This window comes from Lathyrus oleraceus, chromosome 6, assembly GCF_024323335.1.
Source record: "Lathyrus oleraceus cultivar Zhongwan6 chromosome 6, CAAS_Psat_ZW6_1.0, whole genome shotgun sequence".
In the NCBI taxonomy this organism is placed as follows: Eukaryota; Viridiplantae; Streptophyta; class Magnoliopsida; order Fabales; family Fabaceae; genus Lathyrus; species Lathyrus oleraceus.
In genome coordinates, this window is record NC_066584.1 from 5,133,440 (window position 1) to 5,147,622 (window position 14,183).

Sequence of the window (14,183 nt, forward strand, 5' to 3'; positions counted from 1 at the left end):
AGGTGAGCTTCTTCGTTTCAACCATTGGATTCTTACACAATTTGAGTGAGGTTGAGGGTATTTGGGGTTGGGGACGCGCTCGTGAGAGAGGTGAGAGGTTGAAGACGTAAGGGTTTTAGGTGAGAGATTGAGGGAGCATTGTGAGATTGAGAGAGAGAGCGGCGGATAAGAGATAGAGAGAGCATTTGAGGTTGTGTTTTTGTTAGAACGAGTCTGTACTTTTTCTTAATGTTTTTTTTTAATTTATTCCATACAGAATAAGTCATTTTTAAAACTATTAAATTTATGATTAGGTTTCCTAGGTTCAGTCAATAAATATTTTCCATTTCCCATTTTATTCTCTTTTTGAAGAAACCAACGGCCAGGGGTTGGGATCAATTAGGGAACTCTACAGTTTTTTATTATTTAGTTTTTTCATTTTAATTCTTTTTTAGTTTATCTTAGTTTATACATTTAAGTTAGCATTAAAATATCAGTTAGTTAGTGAGTGGTCTGGTGGAGGAGAGTGGCTTCTAGATCTTTAGTGTAGTGGGTTCGATACTCCTAGGTGTAGTTTTTCTTTCTTTTAATATTTTCTTTTATATTTATGCTTTATTATTCATATTTCTTTTTTTTATTATTGTTTAATAATATAGATTTGTTTTTTCTTTTAATTGCATCATGCATTCGAAACCATTTTTTTTAACTTATGAAAATCATATTTTCTCGATTTAATATCGAGCCCCTTTTTCACACCCTTGTAAGTCGATTGCTTTTTAAGCATCGCCATCAACCTCACATAGCTTACTCTTGGGCTTTCTTACAATGAGCCGGTTCTCTTGCACTTACACTCATACTTTTGCATTATTTGTTGTTTGGGCCCGATTTAATTATTTCATGATTTTTTGAATCCCCATTCGACAAAATGTACCCCACTCCCCCGATGTGTATATAATTTTGTATTGTTTTATTTCTCTATTTGTTTTAGATACTAACACAAGAATAAAATCAACAATTTCAAAAAATACAAAAATATGACTCGATCCAATGTCGAGTATTTTCTCAATAAACAAATTAATTCACTTCTCCCTCCTATTCTATTCCATTTCTCTCAAACTCTCATCAAACGCTTGATTCAACGTCAAGCCTTTTTTTTTCTGATAAAAATTCAAAAAAAATATTAATTCATATTCAAGACCTTTTCAATAAAGATGGAAATGGAACGTGGTGTATACCACGCACTCCTGAGACTAGGATTCGAGATGTATATCTCGCCAATCCTAGCTCTCGCCATCATCCAAATTTATCCACTTTGCTCTATCAAACATTCATTCAAATCTTTCTCAAACGTCCATCAATACTTGATCTAGGTCAAGTCATTTTACAACAAAAACTCAAAATACCTAATTCTTATTTAACACCTTCTCAATAAGGGTGGAAATGAAACATGGTGTATACCATGCACTCCTGAGGTTAAGATTCGAGACGTATGCCTCGCCAATCTTAACTCTCGCCACCGTCTAAAATTGTCAATACGGTTTCTTCAAACCCTTTCTCAATCAAATTCTAAAATACTTAATTCCTATCTTAACCTTTTTTAATAAAGATGGAAATGGAACATGGTGTATACCATGCACTCATGAGGCTAGGATTCGAGATGTATATCTCGCTCATCCAAGTTCTCGCCATCACTCAAAATACCTCCAACCAATCAAACTTTTTTCTCGCCGCCGTGCGATTAATCAAAAACCTTTTTTCATAAATGGAAGATATATTGTCTTAAGTGATACAAAACAATGTTTCGGCCACGATTGTTGAGTAGAGATAAATGACGCTTTTCCGAATGTAGATTTATAAATCCGTTCGATGTGTGGTATGCGTCCACTCCTCATCTGTTTTGGGTAAAACAATGTTTTCGTCGATTAATACAATATAGCTTTCGCTAAAAATCGACCAACAAACAAACATTTTTCTACCCAGAACTACGTAAGCCTTGATTTCTCTTTTGAGATACGTAGGAGCAGGATTTATAAATCTTGTCAGGCCCAATAATAAAAAACTTAGGTTTAGTCCTTCGTTAAAAAAAAATCCAAAAATATTCTCCTTTCTTCTATTCTTTCTTTCCCACCTAATAAACCGAAAAGCCTAATATTTCAACTAACATTAACGCACACAACTGACCTAATGGTTCCCGTTGAGTACAACGGACGTGAGGGGTGCTAATACCTTCCCCTCGCGTAATCGACTCCCGAACCCTGATTTGGTTGCGACGACCAATAATCATTGTCATTTTGTCTTGGGTTTTATCGATATTTCCCCTTTCCTTTTTAGGAATAAATAAAGTTCGGTGGCGACTCTGTTCAGTCCATCATTGCGAGCGTGCGATCGCGCTTCGCTTTGAAGTCGTATCCCCATTTTTCGAGGTGCGACAGATGGCGACTCTGCTGGGGAATTCCAAATCCCTAAGCGAGTCAAGCCTAGTTAGGACGTTTGTGTGCCTTTGTTTGTTTAATTTTATGGCTTTTCCCTTATTTATTGCTTTTAATATCTTTATTGTTATATTGATATATGTTGTATATTGGTTCTATTGCGATTGTTGGTACTTGGGTATTTGATTGCAAACCATGTGGGAAAGACTCTACACCCGAGTCTAGAGTGAAAAAAACATAAGATAGGACGATGGTTGAGTAGTACGGACTCCCGAGGTGTATACTTCGTAAGAGTCGGTACGAGAACCTCACTTAGAGTAGATCCTTTTGCAAATATTGTCGCCCGAGGTGTATACCTCGTAAGCGGCGATGTTTCAAAGGGGTCCATGACTCTAAGGACCTTTTAGAACATTAAACCTTTGGCCAACTAGAAATGATGGTTGCGTAGTATGGATTCCCGAGGTGTATACTTCGTAAGAATCGATACGAGAACCTCGCTCAGAATAGATTCCCTAGATGGAGTTGATGACCGGAAAGTATTTTCCGTAAGCGTCAAACAGTCTTTCGAATCCATGACTCTGAGTACCCTGTCTAGAACCCAGTCGATGGTTGCGTAGTACGGACTCGCGAGGTGTATACTTCGTAAGAGTCGGTACGAGAATCTCACCCAGAATAGATTCCCTTGATGGAGTTGACGACCGGGAAGTATTTCCCGTAAGCGTCAAACATTCTTGTGAATCAATGACTCTGGGGATCCTTTGTAACAAAAGCCCTAGATCATACCCGGTGAGAACCCCATTTTGGAAAAGCAATCAAATTTATCCATACCTCGGACCTTTGAACCTAAAAAAAAAAAAAAAAAAAAAAAAAAAAAAAAAAAAAAACATTGCATCCATTCATTCATTGCATATGCATAAAAAGCAAAACTCTTAGTTGTTTCGCATTATTTCAGGAGTCCAAGACTTGTTAGCAAGATGAATCCTGAGAGAAGAGGCACTTTTCAGTTCAAATACAAGAACGTGGACCTTACCAGCCTGCAGAAGTTGAGTGCCAAAATAACACCACTCAAACTCAACAGCTTCGTACAAAACTATGGAAGAATTCTGGACATCCTGAATGAGAAGATGGACATGATGACCGCAGTGACTATTGCTCAGTTCTATGATCCACCTCTACGTTGTTTCACGTTTTCTGACTTCCAGTTGGCTCCTACCTTGGAGGAGGTTGAGAGGATCGTAGGCCGGAACTTGAAGGACCATAACCCATTTCCTAAGCTCGATGAAGATATCCCTCCCAAGAGAATAGCTTCAGCTTTGGGTCTGAAAGTTGCCGAAGTCGTGGACAATTGGGATGTGAAAGGACCTTTCAGTGGTTTTTCTAGGAAGTTCTTGGAAGATCAGGCCAAGAAGATGGAAAAAGAAGGGGATTGGGAATCCTTCTATGCTGTGTTAGCCGTGTTGATATATGGGATAGTCCTCTTCCCAAATATTGACCATTTCGTGGACCACCTGGCGGTGAGAATTTTCCTCTCTGGTAACCCTGTACTGTTCCTCTTGGCAGATCTCTACTACACACTCCATGATCGTCATGAGAAGAAGGGAGGAATCGTCCTATGTTGTGCACAGTTGCTACATGCCTGGTTCAGATCTCATATGCCCGAAGAAGGTCCTTTTGTCTCCAAGGAACTCAAGCCCTTCCAGAAGTTAGCTTCCCTCACTTCCAGTCATGTTAAGTAGTATATCAGGGATTGGGAAACCGATTGAGGAAGGTGCGAAATAAACCACCTAGACAACAAAGGTATGCAGCACATGAGAGTCCCTTGCTTCTTCATGGTACGAGTGTGGAGGGAATGCAAAATGTCTCCCAGCAAGGTAGGTACAGGGTTATGAGTGAGAAATATCTTAATAGCATTCATGTCTATGAATTGGTCTGGATTAGGGAATAACACCAAGCCATAGATTAGCAATGCCAGGATGTCTTCGAAAGCATGGACATTCATAACTTTTAAGAATTCTCGGGCCTTATTTGTCAGGAATTTGGCAAGTAAACCCTTAACTCCACTCCTTGTTACCCAATTAGCTTCAATGTTGGACTTCTTCATGTGTAAAGCTGCGGCAACTTCTTCAGACTTCGGAACCTTTTCTAAACCACTGAACGGTAGTTGATCAAGGATAGGTATCCCAAGCAGTCTGGAGAATTCTTCCAATGTGGGTACCAACTGATAATCTGGGAATGTGAAGCAATGATGTTTAGGGTCGAAGAACTGGAATAAAACTCTCATCATATCTTCTTTGAACCCAGTGGTAACTAAATTGAGAAGAGAACCATGTCTCTTGATGAACTGCGCATGATCGGAAAGTTCTGACACTAAGTTCTTGAGTTGAGGAGAGATTGCTACAAGATTAATCCGGATGGTCTTCCTGGGAGCCATAGCTTTACAAGACAGAGCAAAGTTAAATCCCTAAGTCCTTGAAATGGTTATAATGTCATGATATTATGATATTATGATGTTATTATGTTATTATGTTATGTAAACAAACACAAGCAAGTCACACAACAATCACTCCTAAGTTTTAAGGCTTGCATGAGTTCCATAGGTAATACCCTCCCTACTGAAGTTTGGTTGGTTCAACCTGTCCTAGAATAGTAACCGGGTTCTAAAAGGATCTCCAATCATTGACCTTCCTTCAAGTCCACTTCAGTGCAACACCAAGTGGTTGACCGAAGCTTCCCTAAAGTCCAATCTCAAGGAGTGTAGTATCGAGTCTCAACCAACCCCAGTCGGAACCGAAGTCAGTTATCTCACTACTTTCTAATGGCCAGGATGAGTCAATTAGGGTTCTAAAGGTCTGGTTAATGCTTTAATGACACCACGCAGATGCCAAATTTTTCCTCAAGTAAACATGAGGAACATCAGGACATCCAAAGTGTCACATTAACCGTAGCCATCATTTTAACCATTCCAGTATACGCCGGATAGTCGCGATGATCTATTGCTACTTACCTAAGGTACACTAGATCCGGGTGTAGGATCTTTCACTCAAGAATACCCAAGCAATCCCTTAAAAGTAAACCAGACAATTTTAAATAAGTGATCTTGTTTTTTAAGGTAACCTCTCTTATATGTCCCCAGCAGAGTCGCCAGTTCTGTCATACGGTGAACTGACTTGGGGTGTTTTGCTTTTTATCGCAATGTCGCGGATAGCAAGAGTCGCCACCGACTTTTCTTTTATCCAATAAGGAAAGGTGGAAAAGAACAGGAAAGACCTCAATAGATTTTGGGTTCGGGAGGTACATTATACAAAGGGAAGGTATTAGCACCCTTTGTATCCATGGTTATCCATGGGCTCTTAATTGCTGGATCACTTATATTTTTGTCTGAAAAGTGTTCGTGAATTGTTTAAAAAATGTTTCGAAAAAAAAAATAGTTTAACTTTGTAATGATTCTCGTATGAATGTATACAAAGTATTTATCTCGTTTGATTTTGAAAAAGGCTTAGGAAAATGTAACTTGGTAATGATTCTAGTATGAATGTATATCAAGTGGTGATTTTCTAGGATTTGCAAAGTGTGAGGGGTGGGAAATGTTTTAAGTTATGATCCAGCAATTGAGAGTTATACCTTCCTAAGGTCGTTATGAACGTTTCCTATCCTTATGAGGGTAAAACTGTCCTTACTATTGAGAAGTAAGTAATTTTACCCTTTGGATGTTTAAGGGTCATCGATAGGTCATTGAAGGCAACAGTTGTAAGGATACCTTAGCGTTCGAAGGGACGATCATCATTTAACCGTAGGCTACACCGAAGGGTCATCGAGGGACGAAATCATATATTCGAAGGCAACATCCGAGGGACTATGATTTATTTTATGATGATTTAATCGAAGGGTCATTGCTAAGTGTATCCCCACATTCGCGGGACATGACCGTGGTACCGTAATATCGTAAGGCAAAAGAGAGGTCCAAGATCACATATTTAGAGGCCGTATTTTACAATCGATTAGGTAATTAGGATGAATCTCCACATTAAAATTAATACATTAAAATTAATACATTAAAATTAATTAGGTAATTTAGGGTGAAACTCCACAAGGGTATCCCACAAATAAAGTGTAAGACCTAGACAGCAATCTTTTCCTGGGAAAGGTGAACCTTTACAAAATTCAGCAAACGGGTTAGAGTACCAAGTCAGGATGCAATCAAGGATTGCACCGCAAAAGAAACCAGAACAGCAGTAGGGTCAGATAAACAATGCATGGCTATGATAAAAACATGACAGGTTAGCAAAGGACAGAACAGAAAAATCAGCGACTGTCCCGGTCGCCGCTGCCTCGCCTAGCGAAGGCTTAGCGAATACTCGCTGCATGCTCGCTTAGCGATGTGCTAGCGAGCGGCTGCGGATTCTGGTTTTGATAACAGCATAATGTCAGCAGGCTTCACACCTTATAGCATCCCTTACAGAGATTATGTGGTTAGACATTCAAATGTTCATGCATACTTAAATTCATAGGTAAAACTTAAGATAGTTTCATAAATTCAATCGTGATACCACATGCAAATTAAGAACATAAGGTAGTAATAGCAATGCCAACCTGTTTGTAATCGAATTGTAACCTTGAATTGGCCGATCGGATCGAATTGAGCGGAAGTGACCTTGCTGCCGCTGGCTTTTCCTTCAGGGTTTCCTTTAGGGTTTTCCGTCTGTGAGTGCTAGGGTTTGCTTGCTAGGGTTCTCCTTTCGTCCTTTTTTCGTTACTGAAGTGCTGGTATTTATAATGCTCTTTTTGTGACCTAATGGGCTTAGAATGAAGCCCGAAAATTCTGATATTCGCAAGCTTCGCTAGGCGAAGGAGTTGCTCGCCTAGCGAGCAAGCTAGTTTGGGCTTTTACTGGATCTGGTGCTTCGCTGGGGCAAGCGTCATAACGAGGGGTTCGCTAGGCGAAGGAATTGCTCGCCTAGCGAGCAGGCTATTTTGGGCCATTTTCTAGATTGGGCCTGTTGTGAGCTGGGCTTTTGTTCCTTTAATGTCAGTGCCTTGTAGAATAAGTCGGAGTGCCTTGGAAAGTGCCTTGTAATATCAACGGGCAAATTTTGGGGTATGACACCGTCCACAAAATCCATAAAAATGGGTTGGATCAGCTAATTTGGTGGATATGGATTTAAAAACTAAAAAATCCATTAAAAAATCGAGTTTCGGGTAAAATCAAACTCAGACCAAAAAAAACTCATTAAACCACTAATCAAACATTTATTATTACAATTTTAATGATTTTGATGAATATTAATTTAATTGTTGCAATTTTAGTCTTTTAAACATTTTTTATTTTAGTGAACCATAATTTTAACTAATTTTGGACATTTCACTCTTTTGTTATTTAAATGCTAATACAATTTTATGTCATGCAACTTTAGTTTGTTGCTAGTATTTTATATTAATTTTTATAAATTGATGTTATACTTATTATTTTATGATGCTAAAAAATAATAAAAACATGTTATCTAATTTTTTTTAAGATAAAGATAATTTTTACTAAAAAAAAATAATGACTCCTTATTTAGTCATTTGATATTAATAAAATAGGAAATTTATTTGGGCAGTCAAAGGTGATTATCATGTTTTTTGTAAAATGGGATGAATCTAAAAAAAACAAAGATTGATGTGATTTTGAGGTATCTCTAGGCGCATGAAGAGCATTTTCAGATTTTCAAAGATGTGGAAGGCAATCCCAAGGGTGGAAACAACATTTCCCAATTGTGATCTTTCTTTTGAAATTAAATTTTGGCCCACTAAAAGAAATAGTTCACATGGAGACTATAATGATGGATTGAGAAGGTTTTTTATGATGTCTTTAGGAGTATTTGAACTGCTCTTATATAATGATACAACTGCAAAAAATTGTGGTCTTTGCTTGGAGTTTGTGGAAGAAAGATGAATTTACAATTATGGGAGGAGCATGATGATGATGCTAACTCTGCACTTCAACAGCATCATCACCTGCTGAGAGTTTGTTCTGCTTTCCCCCATTAAGTTATTAATACATTAATGTTCAGATAAATGTACAAATTTTCATAAAAAATGAAAGCACAAATAATACCCTTTCCATAATCGGATGGGATTTAACTACTCTATTACCCCTAAAAACATGTGTTCGCTAGTCACGCCGTTTTTTATCCGTCCATGACACCAACAAATTGAACAGAGCAGTCTCAATGAAAAATCAACAATGCAAACTTTGGTGACATTGAAGAGTAATGCAGCACTACTAAAAGCTCAAATCTATTGATGAGACTCAAATGGTTAATAAGATTCGCTTAATGACGAACTATTCGGTTGAATCTAAATTTGAATCCTAGATGAAACAACCATTTACTGAAGTTTTTGTAACTCCCAACTAAATTCAGAATTCCGAGTTTCTTTTTCTTAGAAGCCAGAGGCTTAATACCATTACAAAAATATAAAAATCTAATGAGATTGCCTGGATTAGACTCCTATAGTCCATCCTTCTCTCTATTCAGAAAACCCAGAGAGAATGATGTGTGAAATTTGAATCTCCATATATTTCAAAAACCAAATCCATGAACTTGTTCTTCTTTGTCATCATCTTCCAAATACATAAAGAATTCGTGGTGATGGTATCTAGAGTCGAACCTTTAGTCAGATGTAAAATTTATAGTCATCCACACACAGAGGACAATCATAGAAGATCGCAACCATACGATTCAACACAATGGCTATAACTACCTTTTCAAACCTCTCCCTAGTCTAGCTCCAAGAACTAGATTGTCATCTAATTCTTAATTAACAGAGTAAAACATAGCTAAGCTTTTGACTATACTTTCCCTCTAGTGTTACTTAGTATTTCTTTCTCTTTGTAGTAGTAAATGGTAGCAAGGTTCAACAGAGTTTCTAATATTTTAGAATCGAACACCACATGTTCCAAGTAGATAGTTCTATTAGTAACCTAAGGAATATTGAATGAGTTTTATGCAGAATGTCTAGGCTTCAGTCATTGGAAACTAACATAACTAGTTAACTACCAGCTTTATAATATTCAGCTATAAAAGAAATCATAAACCACATGCAATTTCCTTTTGGAACAATATAAAATTAGGATTCCTTCCACTTGAAGAATCACGCATTCACGCAGCCAAGAGATCTAAACCATCAGATGAAAAACAGCCATACATTTACCAAATCTCCAAAATATAACTTCATCCAATCCAATAGTCGAGATTCAAGATTACGTAAATGCGTGACAGTAGGGAATCCAACCCCATGTTTGTTTAAGTGAGTTTGACAAAATCACATGAATATCATCATTTTTGTTGAAACTTCAAACTATAACTTTTTCCATGATCATAATGGCACATTGACATTCTGCCACACTCACCGGCAATTCAAAGATTTACAGAATTTCTCTCAACACAATCAGCACATCAAAATCTCATCACTAACAAACAACATGACATGAATAATTATTTCAAAACATTCAAAATACAAAAAAGGAAATATTCATAGAGGCAATTTAACAAACAGCATACAAGCAATTACAATTACAATTAGAAAGTGATAAATACTCACTACTTCTTTTTGCCACTTTTAATCCCTTTACGTCTTGAAGGAATAACAATCTCACCTCTGAGTACAGGAATCTCCATAATCTCCGCTAATTCACCGTACCTCTTACGGAACTTCTCCACCTGATCATCACTCACCATATTGGATGAACGGTTACCGAGGTAAAACTGGTGGTTACCTGACCAAACATCAACAACATACTCTTTCTGAGTTCCACCTGTTGTCATAACAAGCTCGTTGTTACAATAAACCTTAGCATCTTCGTAGAATTTTGGGTGTATGTCTTTTTTCTTACACCATACTCCGAAATTACCCACTTTTTTCCCTTGTTGCTGCTGAAACTATAAACACAGACACAAACAAAAACGAGCTAGTTAGTTAATTAGTTGAAGATGGAAACAATAATAATATGAAGAATTGGAAGAAGGGAATTGATTGATACGTTTTTTTTGGGAAGGGGGAGGAATGGTTTTCCTTGTAGAAAGGTATTGGTTATGCACTGCGCCATTTTTTGAGATATGGATTTGATGAAAGGGATGAGAAATGGAGATTGTGTGGATATATGTTGTTCTTGTTGTGCAAAATTCAAAACGGGCCTTTTCTATTTCATTTCATTTGGGCCAATTAGCCATTTAAAAGAAGAGGGCTTCTTAATGCACTCGTATGCTTCTTATATATGATTCTTATGTGCCACGTGCAACTCTAAAAATATCTTCAATTTTGTGAGATGCATCTCCGCGCATCAAAAAATAAGTTAATTTAAAATATTTTGGAGATCCATCGTCGCAAGATTTTGGAGATTAAGTCGCGTCAGACTCTTTTCTTCTTCATTTTCACACTTTACTCAATTCAACTCAAAAAAATTCTCTCAAATTTCTTCTCTACACGAAATCAAATTTCATTCAACAAGACTCAAGGGAACATCAATCTTCATCTGTAACATATCCAACTTCATCAAAAACATCAATTTCTTGTAAATTTTGAGTTTTTGATAAATGTTTGAGTTTTAGTGTAAATGACTAGAAATCAATGATTAGGGTTAGAAATGTGTAGAAATCACATTTAAGATAGTTTAGCCATAGTGTATTAGTTATTTGTTGACTGGAATTGATGATCAAAATAATTTTTTTTTTTAGTTTCATTATAGTACATTACGCCATTCTCGCGACCTTTGAGTTGCAGAAAATTTCGAAAATGCATCTCCGAAAAATTTAAGTGGTTTAATTTCGCATGAATCGGAGATGCATCCCCGTAATTTTTCAGCGGTTTTCCAAAAATCGAAGATGCATCTCCGAAAATTTCTCAGTCTTTTTTATTTTTTTTCTTACTTGTGTTGTTTGCCTACATTAATGGCATGTCTTACTATAACTTATAGGCATAGTGGCGGATATACATGATAGATTGAGGTATTGCAGGGTTGCTCAGCACACATTCGTTCGGCGAGAGAAGAGTCTGTAGGTACCAGATGCTCATGGTCCCTCTGGTTAGGCAGAGTCGTCTACTTCTGCGACTCGTGCTTCTCCTCATGCGACTCCGTCTTCTTCTCCCTGTAGAAGACGATATTCACCATCTGACGCATCACCCCTCATCCTCCCGCGCGCGTCAGGTTTCACGGTGCCACCTCCTACTGTAGATGTTATTGATCCACTCCCACATCCTACTGCTGATGTTGTTGATCCACTCCCACCTCCTACTGATGATGTTACTGATCCATTGCCACCTCTTCCTTCTGGGGCTCATGATTTTTTTATCATTTTCATTTCATCTTTGCAAAACCATTACTGGAGATTTATGTGTTCCAAACATTTCATTTCAGGTTTGGATCCTCCAGCACTTCCCTCGTATCTTTGGTTGGGCGAGTGTGCCTGAGTACACTAAGGATATGTCGCATGCTACTGCTTTTATTCTACTCAGATGGAACCATACGATCGAGCCTTTTAGAGTCTATCTTGATTGTTTGATTCTTCAGGATGTCACATTCGTACGTGGTGCATGCTGCTCCAGGAGATCCTTCGAGACCAACTCATTAGGAGATACTTGAGGAGGAGCAGACACAACTAGATCATGTTAAGGATGTCTTTCTTAGGTTTCTTCGCATAATAGAGATTGTGTATGCAGACATTGACAGAGGTATCTTCCCTGGTGGGTTTGATGTGAGACATGTCCTATATGCCATCATGACGGAGGCACAAAGAACATTATTATACCTGAGACAACGCCAGAGGACGGGGGGGATTGATGGCCGAGGAGATAGAGATGGCAGAGGAGGTAGAGAAAAGGTTGTCAGAAAGACACAATAGTCTCTTATTATATAGTTGTAGTAATATGGTATGTCATTTATTTTTACGGTCTTATTACTTTATTATCTCGATTGTACGATATTTTCGATATTTATTGATATTTTATTTTTGTATGATATTTTTGGTCCATCTGAAATTATGTACGTCTATTTTTTATTTTCGGTTGTACGGTATATTTTAAATCTTCATCTGAACACAGATAAAAAACATATACCATGAAATACATGTTCTGATACATCTCGGAGATGCATCCCCGACATATTCACGAAGATGCATCTCCGATACAATTCAAATGCAAATTGCTTCTAAGTGGGATGTATTGAATGTTTTAAATCGTTTCGGAGATGCATCTTCAACATATTTTAACGTTTATTCAAAATTAGTGCGCCTGAAGATGCATCTTCAGAACGTATGGGCATTTAAATAATTTTGTGTGGTGGCTAAGAAGTATTAAGCGTGCATTGACAAATCCCTTAAAAAATCTCAATATGAAAATCTACCTTGAACCTTCAAAACTGACTTTTTACTTGCATAATTTGTTGTGCATTATAGTTATCTAATTTTATATATCTTTATCGCATTTCTTAAATATCAGATAAAAATACATATCGAATTTTAAATAAAAAATAAAAAAAATTGTATTACATTTTTTTTATAATCGTATACTCCTTTCATTTTTTTCCTAAGAAATTTGATATTGATTGTAGAAAATATGTTATCTGCGACTTTTTCTGTTGAATAGATGCATTTTAAGAATTTTTGCGAGATTTAAAAAGACTGGTACCTATTTATTCACATTTTTTAAAAATCTGATAAAAGTACATATTTGATTTGTAATATCACTACCAAAATTTTCTCTTTTGAGATTTAAACTTTTGCAAAAAAAAAATATAGAAAAGTAATAAAAGAGAGAGATATTTTTGGCATTGTTAGATTATACTTGGATTTCATGTGTAACTTTGAAAGTGTCATGTAATATTCTGCTTTATATATGATTAAGATTGAGACCGCATACACTCACTCATGTAGCATTATCATGATTTTTTTTTAATTAGAAAATTAGTCAGTCGTGTTAGTGAGCTGTATTCGTGCGATCATCTTTTAATAGTTGATTTTTGAATTTATATATAAGTTTTCAGTGATTAAAAAAATTATCTGAGGTATAATAATTTGTGATTATTATTATTTTTGTCTAAAAATGTTTGAGTCTTTCTATTTTGATCAAAATAAGATATTATAGTTCTTCATCATAAAATTCACTTTTTGATCTTTCTAATTAATGTATTCGGACAATATTTTAAAATACAGATCACTCATTGACTTTGTTAAGTTATTGGATTATTGAGTTATTGATCACACAAACAGATCACTGATCATATCGCGTAACTGTTATTCCAATTTATACAAATTTAAAATAAAAAAATTCATGAAATACAATTTTTGACATAAATTTCAAAATTATAAAATTTTTAAAAAAAATTATTCATGCAAATAAGTTGAATAGCAATCTTACATAAATTATTCAAGTTTCTCCAACTATAAGGTTTTGATGAAGACAACTTAGAAGATAATGCTCATAGTCAAAAGATGGAAAAACCTCATGGTTAGATCTAAAACATCAAGTGTTATATCTCATTGAACATTATCAAGGATGACTTTGAAGCTTAAAGTTTGATCACATCTTTTTAGAGGTACAAGATGCATTTCTGTAATTTGTTGTACCATAGTGTTTGTAGTACCCCAAAATTTGCCATACTTTTTTTATTCAATTCTCCTAGCTTATGGTTTTGCTCGGTTGCATTCTTTCTTTCTATTCGATCATGCATTCATCGACATTTGCATATGCTAACAAATTTATGTCAAATGTTTGATGATAATAGATTTAATCGGTTTAAGT

At 36.3% G+C, this 14,183-nt stretch overlaps 1 protein-coding gene across 1 annotated transcript; it reads right to left on the reverse strand.

The window, feature by feature from the left end:
- Positions 1-9,859: 9,859 nt before the first annotated feature.
- On the reverse strand, positions 9,860-10,622 carry LOC127092385 (50S ribosomal protein L31, chloroplastic). Its single transcript, XM_051031246.1, has 2 exons — positions 10,429-10,622; positions 9,860-10,327 (listed from the first exon to the last, which is right to left on the reverse strand). The coding sequence occupies exons 1-2, from the start codon at positions 10,492-10,494 to the stop codon at positions 9,989-9,991; spliced, it is 405 nt and encodes a 134-aa protein (XP_050887203.1). The 5' UTR covers positions 10,495-10,622; the 3' UTR covers positions 9,860-9,988.
- Positions 10,623-14,183: the final 3,561 nt, after the last annotated feature.

Coding starts and splice junctions, on each gene's coding strand:
- LOC127092385 (XM_051031246.1), bottom strand. CDS start 10,494: ATGGCGCAGTGCATAACCAATACCTTTCTACAAGGAAAACCATTCCTC. Junction 10,328..10,428: donor TCCCCCTTCCCAAAAAAAAC/GTATCAATCAAT, acceptor CTGTGTTTATAG/TTTCAGCAGCAACAAGGGAA.